We start from the raw sequence: 20,116 nt of genomic DNA, 5'->3' as shown, positions 1-20,116 counted from the left end.
TACCCAAAAAAACTTTTGGAGGAGAATCTGCACATGAATATGAACAAATTTAATTATAGGACCGACTCTAAAAGCACAAATGTTAAGTAAAAAACATGATTGTTTTTCGCGCTTTTTGGAGTCGGTTCCATAGTTACCTAAACTTGTTCATATTCATGTGCAGATTCTCCTCCAAAAGTTTTTTTGGGTATTTAAATTTAGCGGTATAAGTATAGTAACGTTACTAATTACTATTAAACAGAATACTAGAAATTATATCACACCTCAATGAATTTCAATAAAAGATATTAATTACAAGTCAAAATTTTAATAGGGCCTATAAAAAAATACTGGTTATAACATCACTGCGTTATTATTTCCACACATTAAATTGTGAATCCTAGTCACAAGATTCTTAAGACAAGTAACAAGAGTAGTAAAACCCAAGAAAAAAAGTACTAAGAATAAAAAATATATTACGTGTAACCAATATTTATGTTATTGGCCTTAATAAAAACATATTAACAGAAAGTATGTTGGATTACTTGCACTAAATAAACTTTACTCGTTATTAGTAAACAGGCATTTTTATTCCAACTAAACTTGGATTTTTGGCGTCAGTAAATGCAATAAGTAAAACTCGTTTGTAGCCGTTAGAGAACTTTAATTGTCCTAGGATTTATATGAATTTTATTAGTTATTAATATTTTTTATTGAATTTTTTTCTCAGTGATCGAATATCCATGTTGCGCGGCAAATTGAAAATTGACAAGAGCTGTCATCAGTCCTTGACATGTGTCAAACGTGTCAAGACTGCCGTGGCCCACTTTATTGTTTGCTTATTATCTTTTTTAGTGACCATAGTGTGGTGTTGCAGTGTTTTTGATCTCGAAGTATGTGATAATAGTAAGCTATTTTAACGTTAGATTTTTCTTCAAATATAACAGTCTACCTATTATCTAAAAAATAAATATTATCTAATATCGACTACTGCCACTACTAAATACGACTTATTTTTTTTTTTAGATTCAACCAATATTTAGAAAGAATTGGGTAGATTACAAGTAGGTTAATTATTCTTTAGATAGGTATGAGAATGAATATAATCCTCACACGGAGAAATTGCACTAAGCAGCTAGAATTAACTGTGTTTAATGAAAGTTGATACCTTAGGTAATTTAAAATCGATTGAGGGCGTTATAATCGATATAAGAATCGTTACAGTTAAAGCGTACGTGAGAGGCGCAAATCGATTTTCTCGCAAAAAATATATCAATGTTCGTAGAAAGGAGGAAAATCGTACCATTATTTTTTTCAGTTTGAGAATTACAAAGAAATGAAAATGACTTGTAAATTGATATAACAATAAATAATGCGCATTGCGCGTGATTGTACCTATTTGCGTATTCAAATTCAATTGCTTTTTAGGGTTCCGTAGCCAAAATGGCAAAAACGGAACCCTTATAGTTTCGTCATGTCCGTCTGTCCGTCTGTCCGTCTGTCCGTCTGTCACAGCCGATTTACTCGGAAACTATAAGTACTACAGTGATGAAATTTGATGGGAATATGTGTTGTATGAACCGCTACAAAAATATGACACTAAATAGTAAAAAAAAGAATTGGGGGTGGGGCCCCCCATACATGTAACTGAGGGATGAAATTTTTTTTTTCGATGTACATACCCGTGTGGGGTATCAATGGAAAGGTCTTTTAAAATGATATAAAGTTTTCTAAAAAACATTTTTCTTAAAGTGAACGGTTTTTGAGATATCAGCTCTCAAAGTCGTAAAAAGTATGTCCCCCCCCCTCTATTTTTATAACTACGGGGTATAAAATTCTAAAAAAAATAGAGGTGATGCATGCTAATTAACTCTTTCAACGATTTTTGGTTTGATCAAAGTATCTCTTATAGTTTTTGAGATAGGTTGATTTAACTGTAATTTATTATATTTGCTGCTACGGAACCCTTTGTGCGCGAGCCCGACTCGCACTTGGCCGGTTTTTTAACTTTCTGTTTCGATACAAGAAAGTGTTTTTTTTCTCTAATAACAAAGCGGTATTACGCTTCAGTTTTTCTATTGGTACTCAGGATCTGCATAATTACATTACTTTTTGCTTACCTACTATGTATACAAATTACAATAATTGATATAAAGCGGAAGAATATTTGTTTATTATGCGTAAAATAGTACGTGATAATTCGTAATATTTTATGCCAACCCAAAGAGAATTTGTGCCTACATAAAAATCGATAAACTTATGATATTCAACAAAAAGATATTGACCTTGTATTTAATTTTTACATTAAACGAAATAATAAAGATTATAATTCCTATAAACTGCATAATGTTATTGTTTAGGTAAGGAAAGGTAGGTAGGAAAATTAGGTACATCATCTCATAAGTCTTGCAATCACATGAGTAGAAAGACGGAACAGAGACTAAGCTTCAAACAACCGCGCGAATCGATTGCACTACTACAAGTACGCGGGGCATGTGTGTGTGACCTCAGGCCGCTTGTCGCGTACGCAGCGATTCTGGAAAAAACCGGTTTGCGCTTGCACAGGCTGAGGACAGTCTCAGGGTTGATACGACGCACGTTGTTTGTTTTATTAGTTGCAACTTGCAAGTTTGAATATTTTATTGTTAAAAATGGTTGTTTATTGTACTGTGTGTATGAATCATACTAGAAAATCTAAAAATATATCATACGTCAACTATCCCAGGGAGTACAATAGGTGAGTAAATATTTTGATTATTACTTTTTCAAGTAAGTACCTACTTGCGTTTATTTTATTAGGTCCTTTTTTAATAAGAAGAGAATTGTACACGGTGTGTTTTTACCTTTCATTATTATTACAAGTTTAACATTTGTAAGTATGTTTGTAATTGTGTGTAATTATAAAACTATTTAACAAATGTTTTGTTTAATTTGTCTTAACCTATTGTGACAACCCTACCAAAATAGGTAACAATTTTGCACGTTCTTAAGAAGCTTAGTCTCTGTTCCGTCTTTCTACTCATGTGCTTGCAATGCTTGCATCTAAGGCGCGGGACATATACAAGCGGCGCGGCGCGCATCGGGCGCACCGCGGGCGCGCCAGCCGGCGCGCCTCGGGCGCGCTGCCGGCGCGCCTCGGGCGCGCTGCCGGCGCGCATCGGGCGCGCTGTTGGCGTCCGAAAATGATATTTATATAGAGTGGTTAAATGCATTTTCTTCATGCATAATTTAGTAAAATTATGTTTTTTGTGCTAAAAGAGATTTGAAAGTAACGTTAATTTGAAAGTAACGATTTTGTTTTGATAATTCCTTGTAAGTAAATAGCGAGGATAACCCCACGATTGCAAATATATCTTTGATCGATATATAAATCTTATCATTAAAATCTCAGTTCAAAAGTATTTACAGTACTGATCATTCCACAATATTATTACAATTACAAATAAATAAAAAACACAATCAAAATCAGGATTATCTTTATTTCTGACATTGTAAATACATGGGAACTTTCATTATGCTCTTCTTCATTTTCACTTTCCCTACTGCCATCACCTGTGTAAATCATTTCATCGATTAATTCAATTCACCTTTAAAAACAAAACGAAGAAGGGTATGTAATAGCAGCTCTATATAATTCCACACAGAGAGAACACATTTTTGACTGACAGGCTACCGTCTCCTATAGACCGGGAGATACTGACTAGGGCATGAATATCGGAATCTCGGAATCTCGCAATATCGGAATCTCGGAATGAAAATTACGATATTACAATTCCGATACTGAGTGATCCAATATCGTTATATCGGAATTAAGATTTTTTTTATTCAGTGCTGAATCATTAAGTTGAGGTTAAAATTTGCGGCAATTTAAATAATTAGCCAGATTTAAAAAAAGAAATAGGTACAGTGGTGATTGAAATGACGCATCTCAGTATGCCTATCTCACTCTTTCGCAGAGTATAACTCACTTGCTTCTTCTCTCGCACAGAGAAACAATTACCTGCTGTGTGCATCAGTCACTTTCATGAACTGTGATAGTTAGGAGGTGTTTGCGTTTTCTGGCGATGCGATGAATAGTGTGCAACATTGTTAAAAATGGACTCATAAAAAAAAAGAACTCGTTCTCAGAATTTCTCAAAAAACGCTCATCAAATGTATGGGATCATTTTCATCGATCGGATCACGGATGACTTCCAGACCGAGATACGTTCAAAAATAGTAATGCCAGATATGTTCAAAAATTGTATTGCTTAAAACATGTTTATTTTGAGTCAGTTAAATTAAGTTGTTTAGAATTAAGCAGTAAAATAACTATTTTCATACCGAATAAAATATTATAATTATAATACCTTTAATTAATAAAATCCACCTTTTTAACAAATATGTCCAATTCCGATATCAATATCGGAATTCCGATATTGAGCTCAAATATCGGAAATCAATATCGGAATTCAAAACTATTCCGATATTACATGCCTTAATACTGACACAAAATTTCGAGTCATTTGTAACAGGATGGCGGTTCTACAGGGGTCTTAGTACGCAATGACAAAAAGAAAAACGATGGTGTGAACGCTGGTACCGTCGGCTTAGTCGCGTGGGCGTTAGTCGAACTCGTCGGAAAAATAGCGAAGTCAAACGATTTGTAACACAAAAAATTTAGAATTTACCGATAGCCCATAAAAAAGAAGTAGGCGGTAGTGTCATGCCATACTTTTCCGGTGTGACTTACAGCCCGCCATACCGACGCGAATGTGTTGATTTAAAAAAAAGAATTCAACCATTTGTACCAGGCTAACTTTTGCACAGGTAACCATCGTCGTGCAGCCATTTATGAAAATCGCCATGCCATACTTTTCGGACGATTCCAAATGGTCGCCATACCGCCGAAAATCTGCAAATTTTTTTTTGTAAAAATTGTAACAGACAAATGACTCGAAATTTTGTGTCAGTATCTCCCGGTCTACTACCACCCGATTTGTTTTTGATTGTGTATGACCGTGAATTGACCTCTATTTGGATGCGATGGGGGAAGCGCGCCTGCGGTACGCCTGCGGTACGCCCGCGGCGCAACCGTGGCGTGCCGCCTCGTCGCCTTTCCAAAATTCTTTCATACAAAATGTATAAGAAGGACGTGGTGCAAAACAGATTCAAGAGGTGCGCTTATGGCACGCCCGCGCCCGCGCCGCTTGTGTTTGACCCGCGCCTAACATTGCATTCGATTTTCAAATAAAATAATGGCGGGCGCAATTTCTCCATTTAAACTCCCAATAACTGTCAAATGAACGCCTGCTTGCCATTAAAGAAAAAAAAAACACGCCTCTGCTAGTACTGTGTCAGTGACCGCGATGGCGCGAACCACGCGAACACAATATTCATGGTGTTTTGAATATATTATGTGTATTTACATAATGTTACTAATCATAACAACTGCGCGGGCAATCGTGTTTGGTACGCTTTTATTTGGTTGTTGACTACATGTGATATTGCAACAAATGTTGAAAATGTGGGCCAATCATTATACGAAAAAGGTATCGACTTTTTACCTTTTGTAAATTTTTTATGTGTACTTACATATTATACATATCAATGATTTGACCGTCTCCTTGGTACAATGGCTAACGCTTGCGTCTAGAACCGAGAACTTTCGATTCTAAACGAAAAAAAAAAATCAGATGTTTTGCGCGAAGTGACAGTAGTACCCACCTCAACGCTTCGCTTATGAGGCGTGCAAAAATTGTCAGTCTGGTAGGACGCAGTTTGTGTTGCAGAATTAAAATATAATTTTCGTTACATTCGACCATGCAATTACCCAGTATTTAGGTAACAAGGACAAAATAATTTAACGCCTACACAACTGTCCACTGATTGTGAAGTCGAGTGTTGGGAACAGATAAGATGTTAGTAAATAAATCATGAAGCTAATTATGTTTCTAAGCCCACATGTATCGCCTACTTACAATGATTTTAGATACCTATTAAGCTCAGTTACGAGGATTTGGCAATACTTAACTTGTGGTCTATGGCCGTAACTTCTCAAATATGTATAAGTTTTTATATAATTACGAATTTGATTTTTAACTGGGTGACCTGGCGAATGTTGTTACGCCTCATAAATCCATACTAATATTATAAATGCGAAAGTAACTCTGTCTGTCTGTCTGTCTGTTACTCAATCACGCCTTAACTACTGAACCAATTTGCATGAAATTTGGTATAGAGATATTTTGATACCCGAGAAAGGACATAGGATAGGTTTTATCCCGGAAATCCTACGGGAACGGGTTTTTCTTTGAAAACGCGGGCGAAGCCGCGGGCGGAAAGCTAGTTCTTCATAATTTGTAGCGTGTGTTAATTTTTTTGTAGATTTCTTCCGTTATTCACGTAAGACTCGAATCAAATTAAAACAATGTTTTAAAATGCTTCCAAAAGTCTTGTTAAATAAATACTTAATAGTAAGGTATGTCCTTTTTCTGTTTTTGGAACACAGGTTTTTTGAAGTCCTGGTATAGGTACGTATAAATTTATCATTTGCAAAAGGAATTAGGAATATGAAACATCATAATACTAATCTCTTTAACAAACTGCAATAAGAAAACAATCACGCTAAGTATTAAAACATATGACAATATCAGTTGTTATGCACATTGTCGCTAAGAATTCTTTCCTAACACATGTTTTAACTTTTAGCGAACGAATATATTGCAGCTTTTGCCAAAACTGTTTTATTATGAAATGAGGGCAAACAAACTGATCATCATGTGGTAAAGAATACAAAATAATTTGGGTCTGTTGGTAAATCGCGTATTGTTGAATAAATATTTAAATTACAATAATTATAGTTTGTAAACTTTGTTCGTAATTCTCTCTCACTTTTATTTTATTACATTTTACAATTATGCTATGACAGCTTTCTTTTGAATTAACAGTGTGTTAAATACATATAACGAAAAATTTGCAAGTGTGTAGTGTTATTCCTTTTATTTTGTAAACGGGAAAGAACTCTTCAAAAAGAATGATTGACTTCTTTTGGCATTATTGCAGAAATTCAAGCTTATCTGTTTTGATTTCTGAAAGAAATACTCATAATGCTACTGCTGATTTTTTAAAATGCATCTATTGTTTGACGCCCATGCTCTTCCTTATTATAGTTAGGTATCTCTATTACCTCCGACTCGACTCTACATCAATGTCATGTATAGTCCGGGATACATCGCCCATTTTTGCAAGTGATTACTATCAAGCTAATTTTTCGTGAGTAGCTTTATTTTGATGAGATGCCCAATAATTTCATGTACGAAACTCTCGATTGTGGTAGCTTACAGAGGTAACAAGGATAAAAAATTTTGATTTGACGGTTCTCAAATATTTATTACGCAATTTGTAGGACAATATGTCTGTTGGATTATATAAGTATTAAATAAGTGAAAATAAAAAAATCAGCTGGTTAGTAATCATTTATGATGACTTCGTTATCGATACACATTGGAAAGGGGGACTCTTTGATCAAACCATAGATTTTGTAGGACAAATATTTTTTCGAATAATTTAGATAATTATCTTGAGATTGAACAAAAAAAAAACATTCAGTTAGTAATTAATATTTGAGAACCATCAAATCAAAATATTTTATCCTTGTTTCCTCTGGTAGCTACCACAATCGAGAGTTTTGTACATGAAATTATTGGGCATCTCATCAAAATAAAGCTACTCACGAAAAATTAGCTTGATAGTAATCACTTGCAAAAATGGGCGATGTATCCCGGACTAGTATTAATTGACGTTGTTTGTTGCTGTCGTTATTAATAAATTGCAATGTTCCCTAGATTAATTTGAACTATGATAATATGAATATGGGACATAAACTGCAGTGGTCTTATTTGATTCGTTTCGAAGTTGACGTGATTTTGATGCATAATAGTCTTTTATTTTATGAAAAACTGACCGTATCCTGTTTTCTTTAAAATTATTGTTGCATAGGTTTAAACAATCTTTGGACTGGATTATATCTCGTAAAGTTGAGATCGATATGTACTTTTTGAGTTACATTTATATTTAGAGAAACTGTTTAGCCATTTTTCGTTCTGTCCTAATAATTTCGAAATCATAAAAATAGCATCTTATATATAAAAATGAATCGCAAAATGTGTTGGTAAGCGCATAACTCGAGAACGGCTGAACCGATTTCGATAATTATTTTTTTATTATATTCCTTGAAGTACGAGGATGGTTCTTATGTAGAGAAAACGTAAATATGTACCACGGGCGAAGCCGGGGCGGACCGCTAGTAATATAATAATTATGTTTACGAATCAAGTAATTCAATATGGTGGTATCGATCGTTGACGACGGTTGCTATTAGCAACGAGCGTCTCTTTGCGCGTAAAATCTCCGCGAATGACGGAGTAAAAAGCTAAGTGGTCGTTCTGTTTATATGCGTACTGGGATGTAAAGTACAGTGGGGAGGAGAATATTACATATTATTTATTTATACAAATATAATAATTAGGTATCTATGTTGTGATGTATTTGGTGAAGGTAAAAGTATAAATATAGTAATTGTATGTTTTAATTGAAAATAGTTTTGGCTAAATTCCTATTATTGTTTAGATTAATAATAACACAGATTTTACCCAGAATGCTGATCTATTGAGAAATTCGTACTACCAATATGTATTTGCATAAAAATTTTCCCAATAAATCTGCTATTACTCTTTGTTATGAAATGTCTCATAAAATATTTGAATGATTAATTTTATAACAATTTTTATCGCAGAATGTAAATGTATATTTAATGTCAACTCGTGTGTCACTCAAAGTTCAAATTCACTGAGCGCATGAATTATTAATCTATCAAGTGTTTAAAATTCCATCATTATGACAAAAGCCATTACCAGGTAACAATCGAGTTTAATAAGGGAATCGCTTCCAATTGCTAAGCACTTGATCATATATGGCAGGTGAATAGAAGGAAACTGTCATGATTTTTTTTTAATGTAAAGAGTGACGATGGCACGTGTTTATAGTCTGTGGTAATTCATTACACGACACTTTTTATATTATGTTCCACATTACACATAGTGGTGGAAGGCACAATTTCTTAAATAGGTATTAGATAATGTATTGAGCCGCATATTTCTCTAGGATTCTTATTTATACGACTACTAGTTACTTTAATATACTACTTCACGTAGGTACTACTACAAATTATTAGAAAAGGTACATATTATGTATTTAATAATAATGAATTAAAAATAATCTTCCTCTAGACTTCTAGAGCACCTTTTCTCTAGAAGTCTAGAGGTCTCTTTTAGTCTGTGCCTTATTCTGAGTAGAGTTGATAGAGTTATGATTTCAGTAACTTTTGTATGTTTTAGATGATATAATACACGTAGGTAACACTAAATCTTCGTCATGCGTCATTTTTCTTTACAATCTTACCTTCAGAAACATTGTGCTAGTTGCTACCATAGATCATTTCAAATGTAAATTTCGTCATTTCGTTAAAACCATATTGTAAAGGTGCATTCTTCAAAACGGTACGGCGTCAAAGACCATGTCACTTTGGTATGCGAGTCAGGTGTGTACAAAATATTCGAGTCATGTAAATAAAGGACACTTGTACCAATGTGTTGTACTTTTTAAATAAGGACTGTTTGAATTATTTGAATTGGTTTGTGTTTGGTAATGTGTATATGTACCTACTGTATAATATGTGGTGTAACTTAGGTATTTGTGACTATTGTACTCGTATGTTTACGTTTATACTCGTATGTTTACGTTTAAATAAACATCGCACTTTACTTATTTTACTAGTACCATACGTGGTGCATTTAACACTAATAAACGATGATTTAAAACGCATAATTTGTTCAAGTATCACTAACTACATTCATACAAGAATCTTAATTTATTAAAAACTGCTAGATTCACTTTTGCTGCTGACTGTACAACGGCTTCTCGAATTTGTATTTCGAACGAAAATGTAAATGTAGACGCACTTCCATGCAATATGTACTCAGACAACTCTTTGTTTTGAACGTTTTTAATTTGTCTGCTTAACCATGCTCGTGCTATCTCTTTCTATCTTCATATCTCTATATGATAGAAAGAGAGATATATAGATTTGACAGGTTATGTTTATGTTTATGTAATTACAATCAAATTTTCAGTGTTATATTTTAATTATAATACGTTTTATAGTTCGCCAGTAATAATGGACTCAAATAGGCTTGTAAAATAGTTGATTAATGACATTGACGCTTCCTTATATGCATTATTCATCATAATTTATTGCTAGTTGCGTGATATTAACTGCAATATGATATTCTATGAGCCTCAATTGAGTGCTTTGACTCTTGATAGTACATATATGTGATTTGTTTTATATGAAAATTTGAACTATGAGTTAAGTTAGAAGTAAGTATACATATAAAGCTTAGACACGACACAAAGATAAACAAAATCAGTGGTGGTTAAAAATTTACTAGGTATTTAGTATTCACTATGGAAAATTTTACTTTTTATATGTAGTAGGTATGTGTTCAAACATGCCACTATACAAACGAGGCCAAAGTCCCAAATGAATATGTAATAATGTATTTGCATCGATATTCATTGATAAACTCATAATATGTATTAGGCTTATCAATTTGGAATTGATAGATAGTAAATTATTGAACTACATAATATAGAATAATATCCTCCAGAGTCCAGACACAGCTGGTAGATAGCGTGTGAATGTAACACAAGTGATAGTTACCATAAATAATTGTAATTCAAGTGTGGCTTATCTATTGCATTCTGTAGTGGACTGTAATACTATACCATAAGCATTAACTAATCTATGGTTATACTTCGTGAAGTTGCACCTTGTAAATACTAGCGAGTGACTGTAATTTCTTTGTTGTAATTAAAAGTCGAAAAATTCATAAGGTTAGGTAAAACAATGTTTGGCGCTAAGTGACAAGCATTTTGCACATTAAACTAGCCTATGTTCCTCATCATCATCATCATCATCATCATCAGCCTTTCGATGTCCACTGCTGGACGTAGGCTATGTTGCTCGGTTTCTTGGTTTCAAAATTCTTTAATTTGAAAATCGATCGAATAGTTTTTTAGTTAAATTGTAACAAACAAGCGATATTCTTATAATAATAAAAAATGTTCAAATTTAATCTTAAAAGCTGTCTTATTTTAGTAACACTATACGTATAGTGATATGTTCCCTAGTCATCTATCTCTCTATAATATTATAGAGTCTATAATAATAGCTACTTCTGAATGAAAACCGCGTGTAAACCATATATTATTGAAAGCTCATCTGCTTCTTTAGAATACGAGAACGTTCGTAACTTATTCATTAGACGAGGGACATACGGGAACTACGATTTACATGGAACTACCCTCAATGTCAATAAAATTGTTAATGTGGGGTAATTGAAATTCGTAAGTAATACATGTTGTTGAACAAAGATGAGTGTTTTGGTTGTTTCTTGTGGTTGATTTAACGTGGTAATTGTGAATGATTTTGAAATTTTCAATTAATAAATTTCACAAATAAGTAAATAACGTTGGTTATTATGCAACGAACGAATAAAAAATATTCCACTTTAAGTATACCTTAGCACAAAAGACTAATTATTTTATCTCCTACTTATTCAGTTACCTTTATTGTAAAAGATGCATAAAAAAGAATAAGATAAAATAAAACGTGAAAAGAAAGGATTGAAACGTTTGAAAACGTTCTCAATTCAAATATCAATCCAGTTATCACAGCCGTGATCTATATGTATAGACGGAACCATTTAAATTTCGAACAGTACATTCGATTTTTGAATCGTTAAATAACGGCAATCTCGACCTCATCTATGAATCTATACTCTATGTCTATGACATAGACCTTACGCCCATAGATAATAGATACGATCTATGGCGGCCCCTCTCTTGTCTATTTGTTCGATATTAGTTATTACATGTTTTGAATATGAATGGGCTTTAGAATGCACGATTGTTCTTAGCATTAATGGGTTTTATTTTACATTTATGATTCGTTGGGGACCACCGATAATAGAATTAGTGTATTGTCTGTAATGCTAATCAGTCTGGTCTTGAAATTTAATATGTTACCTATTCAATAACGAGAAATAGATTATTAATACTTAGACTTGTTTTTGATAAATGATTAGTTAGATTATCTGTTCAAAACTATTCTTCAAACACATTTATAAAAATAAGGAACACACGTTTTAGATTTACATTCTATAATAATGTTTTATTTTAGTTTCTTTTAGCGATGACTAAATAAATATTTCCTTGATGTGTATATTTACTAATGTCAATTATAAAATTAATGTTAGTGACAAAAACCCTCATAGACGGCCTATTTCTAGCTACAGTAGGAACTAATATGGGATGATGCGATGATGACGAAAAAGACAATTATTCTATGTTTATTTTGTATGTTTGTTTTTTATGAACAATAGGTAAGCGCTTGACCACTATATCGGCTGTTTGTAAGCGAAGATAAGGGTCGCGCTTTCCTAGAAAGTTAAAAAGCTAGAAGGTACTTATTCAGTCTACTCGTGGTCTACTCTTGAATTATTAAATTGCTTTAAATACGTTCAAGGGTGAGTAACCGTTATTGTACGGTCAATTGAATTTATAAACTAAATGCACAATTCCGTGCTAACAAGTTATATCACAACACGCGAGCTTGGTTAACTTGGATTTGAACAGTTATTTTAATCATCACTACATAGTATAAAACAAAGTCGCTTTCTCTGTCCCTATGTCCCTATGTCCCTATGTACGATTAAATCTTTAAAAGTTCGCAATGGATTTTGATGCGGTTTTTTAATAAATAGAGAATGATTCAAGAGGAAGGTTTTAGTATATAATTTATTAGGTTTTAGACAAAGCGGGCGAAGCCGCGGGCGGAAAGCTAGTGGTATTATAAATTGTAACTATATTGTATGCAGTTACGAACACGGTCCTTTAAAAGGTATGAATAGAGATGAATGAAAAAAGCACTTCATTTACATGAAAAACGATACAGTAAGGTACAAAATATAACGCACAAAAAGGCAGTCCGCTAAAACAGCGGTCTCTGCCAAGCAACCTTAGGTCGAGGATTATGAAATTATACTTTATTTATGGTATCATGCGATGCTTTGGATTTTTTATGAACAAATGCACATGCAATCAGCAATAAATTGCATATCATAATGATGAACTTATTAAAAAAATATCTGATACCAGCAGACAAGTCGAAAGACTGGATCTTGGTGACAATCATAATAAAATTGACAATTTGCATTTAAATTTGAATCAGATATGTAATAATTAATAGATATTATCTTTTGATTAAAACAGATAAAGATTTAGGTTTAGATTCTGTCCTAACGGTATCAACTATCCAGTTATTTTGAACTAACTGTGCCCCGCAGTTTTACCCGCATTGCTCCGCTCTTGTTGGTCTTAGCGTGATGATATACCTATAGCCTATAATAGCCTTCCTCGATTAATGGGCTATCTAACACGGGAAGAATTTTTCAAATCGGACCTTGCTTCCTGAGATTCCTGTGATTAGCGCTTTCAAACAAACAAACTCTTAAGCTTTATAATATTAGTATATATTCATTAATTATTATTATAAAACAAATAGAAATAAAAAACAATGTGTACCTCAATAGTTTTAAACCCATTTATGATTATGTATTGAAAATTTTCAGACAAATAGGTACGGGTAAAAATAATAAATAAAAATACGTTAAAACTGTGCATTAATGATCCTTACAAAGCGCTTTTGACAAAAAACAGACCGGTAAAAAATGCAGACGCATTTTATTTAAAATTTACGGTCCTCCATTTCAGCTCGGTATTGCAATGAAAGGATTCAGCATCAATCCACGACTCTTCAATCTTCATAGAGCTTTAAAAATGGGTATTCATGAATATTTAACTTGTAAAGATAGCGATAGAGCTGTTTTTTTATTATTTAGATAATTAATGGGAGTGAATTTAAAAAAATCGAGAAAGCATACCATTGACGTCAAAACAATCGAATTCGAAATTTGAACGTCGATTTTTTAATCATCAGCACCATAATTATATGCTCTATGGTTTTAGCATTTTTCACCATAGACAATTTATAAGAAGTTATTCATTATGGTTTTAGCCAGCTAATTCGAATCAAATCATAGATCAGACATATAGCAGACATTATGTAGCAGGTGTAACTCCATAACTCGGGTATCGTCCTAAGGAGTCACTGACAGAATTGTGTAACACAGAAGTACAAATTGCCATCAATTCGAAAGTATTTTCAAGGCTTAAGAATCTATGTTTGTTAAGTGTTATTTGGATACTATTTTTTTCAATATTAACATATATGTATTAATTATTTCTTAAACGGATCCATCCTTATACATAATTATAATTTTTGCATTAGCAACCAAAGGAATCTAGGCAACTATTTGTTGCTTTCTCAATAATTTAAAATTTAAAATCAAGACTAGATGAGGAGTCGAGTTATCAGTTGAAAGTTTTCTAAAGGTTTTGTCTAAACAGGATTTATTTATGCAAATATAATAATTTATCCATAATCGAGAAAAATATATTAAAATGGAAGTTTTAAATGCTTTAAATTAAGCTATAATAATTGATACGAATAGTGTATTATAATGCACAAATAGTTGAATTCCTAATAATAGCGTGTTTTATATTTCCTGTACTAATGATTATTCAGTGAAAGCAATTGTTGAATCGTAAAATAAACTTTATTATGAATTTATTCCAATGGTCGTTCACTCTAAGATAATTTTCTATTACGCGCCGATGTTACATTGTATTGTAAGTTCTCATAATAATATGCAATTAGTTCAAGTTGTACAGAGAAAAAGTTATAGAGGTGCACTTTCTTTATGTGTTTTCACTCGCTCGTGCTTAGTCATTTATGATAGAATTTATAGACTTGAGAGTTTGAGAGCATTGGCACAGGCATTGGTTTGTTAATGTACATATATGAATATATATGAGTTAACAAATTTCTTACAATATTGTACCTAATGTGGTGAAAAAAATGAAAATATGGTAAATATAATTTCGCTAGTGTAGATACTAGATGCTCACCTAAAATGACCTGCGGCCGTACTATGAGCTCTTATTTCCAGACAGTTTACGCCGCGCCGGGAATTGAACTGACTGGCAAATTCATATTAGGTATACCATACCAAAAATTTGGTTATTGCGATCGTAATATGAATTTGCCAGTCAGTTCAATTCACGGCGTAAATTGTTTGGAAATAAGAGGTTATAATACGGCGCCAGAAATGTTAACATTTTTCAAAATGAACTAGACAAAATTTCAATTACAAATAGGTAATTATTGTAACTTATAAAAAGTGGCGCAATACTTGCACCTATTGCCTATTGGCAGAATATTCAAACATCAAACAAAAATTTGTCCTAGAAACTTCTATTCTATAAATATTAGATAAGCAAATACACGATATGCAAACAGTGCATTTAACTGCAGAGGACGCAATAATTTGCAAACCGATATACAGTTACGCAATATACACATACATACCTACAGTAAGAGTGCGTCTGATTACGGGATTCAGCAGTTATCTGTTATACCTATTTTAATACTAAGTTAATTTTAATATGTGCCCTGTGGTATGACTTTGGGGGAAATACCTACAGTGGGTATTACGTTACGTACGTCTCGCAACGGAAGTTTGCTTAGAGAAGGCTTAGAGGAATATTTTTTCATTGTATTGTTCTATTTGACGACCAATATTATATTGAATATAGCCTTCGATAAATGGACTAATCGAAAATTCATTTTTGATTCTAACCAGCAGTTCCTGAGATTAGCGCGTTCAACAAAACAAACAAATTATTCAGTTTTATGACATTAATATGGAAACAATTAAGACAATTAAGCAGATAAAATCGTTGCATACGCTTCTACTTATCGATGCTTCATTAGACTATTGAATTTTCTCGCGATTACAGATAAAATATAATATTCCTTTTCAATTTTCATTTCTTCCATCATTAGAACAGAACAGAACACCAGGATATCCTAGTTTCAGCTGGATTCCTGTCGACGATAACTGTTTTAATATCATCCGGAATAAAATAACTGAGGCCTATTATGGCATCTTATTTCCAAACAGTTTACGCCGTGAACTGACTGGCAAATTCATATAATATCATAATTAACTATTGCTGGTTATTGCGATCATAATATTATGATTTTTGCCAGTCAGTTCAATTCACGGCGTAAACTGACTGGGAATAAGAGGTCATAATACGGCCCCTGATCACGTACCTATACTTATGCCTATAGGAAATTAATTGATGCAACGCAATGACATCATAGGCTTGCTTTTAACTTATTGGATAGTTAAGCTACCGAATCAAGACGAATGAGTCAATGACCGTTAGGTATATGATGTTATTATATCTCAGTAAATAAGACTTTCTGATGATAAAAGAGTTCGGACAGAAACAATTTAACGGGTTTGTTCGCGAAGTTCGCCTACACAAATCAAGAATCTAACATCATCATTAGCAAGATAACATATTACAAGATCTTTTGTTTAAGTATATACAATATTAATTTAGGTACCAAATTAATAAAGCATTACATTGCGTATTTCATTAGCTCTTCTTTTATTGCAATAAAACAAAAAATGTGTATATCAAACATATCGTCCCAGTTTCAAGTAATCATACTATTCACACTCATTCCGTCTATGGTCATCTGGGACACCTGACCATTAAACACTTTCATTATATGCTATTGTTCTAGTTTTGGAGTAAATTATTTTAATTTTATGGAATTCGTCGCTATGTTTGGATACAATGAGTAACTTTTTAGGTGATATGGCTGTTTGTTTTCATTTAAATGCGTTTTGTACTAATTTTTCATATGTATTTTATGTCGTTGTTCTTGTAGTGAACCAAGGTAATTTTAGAAATAAAATGTTTTAACGGATTTAAAACGCGGTTTAACACACTTTAGGTGACGATAGGTATTTTTTAATCTTGCCAAAGAAGTTTCACTCTCTAATACGTGTGCTCGGCACACACGGTCTTTTTTTGTATCCAGCCTATGCGAATTTCCTTCAGCTTATACTATACCATATTATCTATACTAATATTATAAAAACTGAAGTGTTTGTGTTTGAACGCGCTAATCTCGGGAATTACTGGTCTGATTTGAAAAATTCTTTCGGTGTTAGATAGCCCATTCATCGAGGAAGGCTATGGGCTATATGCCTATATATCATCACGCTAAGACCAACAGAGCACAGTAAACTGTTATGGTATTTTAAGTCATGCTTGATGCATGACTTAAAATAGGTATCATAACTGCGGTTTCCTTAAAATATGAGTTTCGAGTTTGAGATTGTTTAGGCTAAGGAGTGACATAGTATTTACTCCGCTGTAACATGTCATTCCCATGCAAAGCTTTTACCAAATAATAATAAAATTTTGTATCTATTCCAGGTGTATGTAAGAAGCGGAGGCGGTGCGTGTGCGGTAGTCGAATGATGCGCCCGGTCCGCGCCGAAACGGCGACATGGCCGCGCTCTCCTGTTACCAGCCTTGTCGGTCACACCTCGCGCAGCCGGCTAGGTATTATAATGTTCATTTCACTAACGACATATTATCACTAAACATTTAAATAAAAATCCTAAAAGCGGCCGTACACGGACCGCTTCAAGCAGTTGAAACCGCTTCAAGCCGTCAACTGCGCGGTTTTTTAGCGACAGCTCGAGCAGTCAACGACCGACCGCTCGAGCAGTCCGTGTTCGTCGCTCAGCCGTTAACTGCTCGAGATGTCCGTGTACGGCCGCTATAACTGTTCCTAACTACATCTCTTCTTCTTCTCGTCGTCTCAAAATTATCGTGTCACAATGGTAGTGATCATACTCCTCCAACACGGCTACATGATTCTCATTTTGAGGCAATAAATCGGCTAAATATATGGAACCTTATTTTTCGTCGTTTTGCGCTATAAATTGGTGATAAAATCAACTCATAAAACTTTCAGTGATCATAAGTCATAACTTTGCCAAGTTTTTCCGACACTTTAGTTTTTACCCTAAATTAAATTAAATAAACACAGCAAAAATATAAATTTCATCATGTAAAATGTATCTAAAAGACTCATTCAGGGCAAAACGGACTCACCAGTTACAAGTTACGACTAGCCCTGCGAAGTAATCAGAAATATATTACGAGGAAACACGCTTGGCTTACGGTGGACTATTTCAATCGTAGACAGCTTTCCTGTAGCTTATTTATGCCATCCCTGCGGGCGAATGCATTGAAATATAGAGGAAAGAGATATATTTTCCATGTATTGGTGTTATAAACAGAGCAAGGCTTGGTAATGGGAAGGGTTAATAAATCTAAGTATAGAGCAGAAATAGTGTAGTTATATGAAATAATATAGATGTGGAAGTATCTACTAATGAGTTATGGTTACCGCATTCTCATTTACAGAATTGAACTGACAGAAAAGCAAATCAGGTCATATCAGGAAGCTTTGAATCCGGCTCTATGTTTTATACATAATTTTTTTTTGCAACAGTTCAGGCATTTGAAAATAAAAAGGAATGTGTGCATAACAACAAGTAATAAGGGTAATAAAACTTATTGCAATCTACAATCTATGCAAGACAAGATATATTTATATAAATACTAACAGCTATTTACGAAACACCACATACATTAGTTATTAGACATTTTAGCGCCTACGTTACGTTAGATATCTATGTCCTTTAGCTAATGGTCATTTAACCTGTTACCATGGCCTGTTACGGACTTTACTTTCACCTGTTAATCCCGTTTTGCCGGTATGCTCGTTATCTGATATCGGTTCCCTTAGCAGCTCTGTGGGTTTTAATTGCGTCGGGGGAAAAAATATCCGGACGTCCGGTAGTGTAGTGTTGATTGGGAATTTTCTTTTTTTAGTGTGAATGGTATTGGTTATGCTGGTTAGATGTCAGTTATTAGTTTTAATTAGTAACTTATTACTATTGATTAGGCCTATTGTTTGCATTTTATTGTTTGATATTTACGTTTTAAATAAGGTTTTATTTAGATAGGTAGCAAATCGGTTACAAATTCTGCTCCTGGAAGAAGCATTATTTTCCCATAAAGGCGTAGAGTGATTAATGATAACAGATAATGTTGAAAAATATTCAGTAATAAGCAGCAATAAGCAGGACACAATATTTTTCATAGTTGAAAGATCCGACATATCGTTTATGAAAGATTATATGATATTATGTAATAATACAATGCCTAAAACGTTACCGACAATACAATTATTCGGAAATATACCTACTTTAGAACACGTTTTACACTATATTTAGTCCTATACTTCTGTCCATTCATGGATAATATACTTACAAAATCGCTTTATGTATTTTCAGGTGTCTAGACGACGACGATTGCACGCAATCCGCGACGCTATCGCTCCGCCGACGCCAGTTCATAGAGCGATGTCACGACGCGAGGCCCGGCCGGCACAGGGACCCGCTACCTGAGGTCTCGGTCAAGCGAACCCGCGAGGAGCTAGCCAAGTATGCGGCGCAACGGGCCCCGGCCAGGCGCCTGAATGTGGAGTCCGGCTGGTCGAAGGTCGAGGAGGTCAGGAAGAAGTTTGAGGGCGCGGCGGCTAATACCTCGTACTCGAGGTCCTTCGAGTCTCCGCCTAGGTGAGTAGCAAGAACCATTTACATATAGAGAAAGATCACGCTATGAGGTGTCCGGGTCCGTATATTTTGATGTAGTTACATGTCACATAAAGTTATATGCATAAGCAAACGATGATTTTGGGGACTGTAGGTTCAATTAACAGTTAAATGAAAGAACACGAGCAGAATCAAGCACGGTAATATTATTATATTTCCGAGACATAAGTGTATATTTACAATCGTATATTATATGGTTTCACGTATATATAGTATAGATACCATATAATTAATACATTCGATATAAATAATATCCTGTGGTTAACCACAATATGTACTTGAAAACTTACTTATTTTTCTTTTTATATACTTCTTGGTCATTTTTGCCCTGTCTTTTTGAGTGATATTAATAT

At 33.8% G+C, this 20,116-nt stretch overlaps 1 protein-coding gene and 1 long non-coding RNA gene across 3 annotated transcripts in view; both read left to right on the top strand.

Moving 5' to 3' along the window:
* LOC149477432 (uncharacterized) overlaps positions 1–20,116 on the top strand; it is a 72,037-nt gene that overhangs the window by 25,433 nt on the left and 26,488 nt on the right. For both annotated transcript variants that reach the window (XM_089710706.1, XM_089710705.1), the window contains exons 2-3: positions 17,506–17,634; positions 19,443–19,727. In XM_089710706.1, the coding sequence (XP_089566832.1) occupies positions 17,579–17,634; positions 19,443–19,727 (341 nt within the window). In that variant the 5' untranslated portion in view covers positions 17,506–17,578. The remainder of the gene's footprint in view (positions 1–17,505; positions 17,635–19,442; positions 19,728–20,116) is intronic.
* The window catches only part of LOC149477429 (uncharacterized), a 79,336-nt gene continuing 66,399 nt past the window's right edge, over positions 7,180–20,116 (top strand). The window contains exon 1 of the long non-coding RNA XR_016317639.1: positions 7,180–7,749. This is a non-coding gene — a long non-coding RNA (uncharacterized LOC149477429). The remainder of the gene's footprint in view (positions 7,750–20,116) is intronic.

This window comes from Colias philodice, chromosome 25 (genome assembly GCF_061535455.1).
Source record: "Colias philodice isolate Cphi_HAF_F1 chromosome 25, ilColPhil1 Martin Lab GWU primary, whole genome shotgun sequence".
Classification (NCBI taxonomy): Eukaryota; Metazoa; Arthropoda; class Insecta; order Lepidoptera; family Pieridae; genus Colias; species Colias philodice.
Note: the sequence above shows the minus strand (reverse complement) of the source record. Positions and strands in the feature narration are given on the sequence as shown.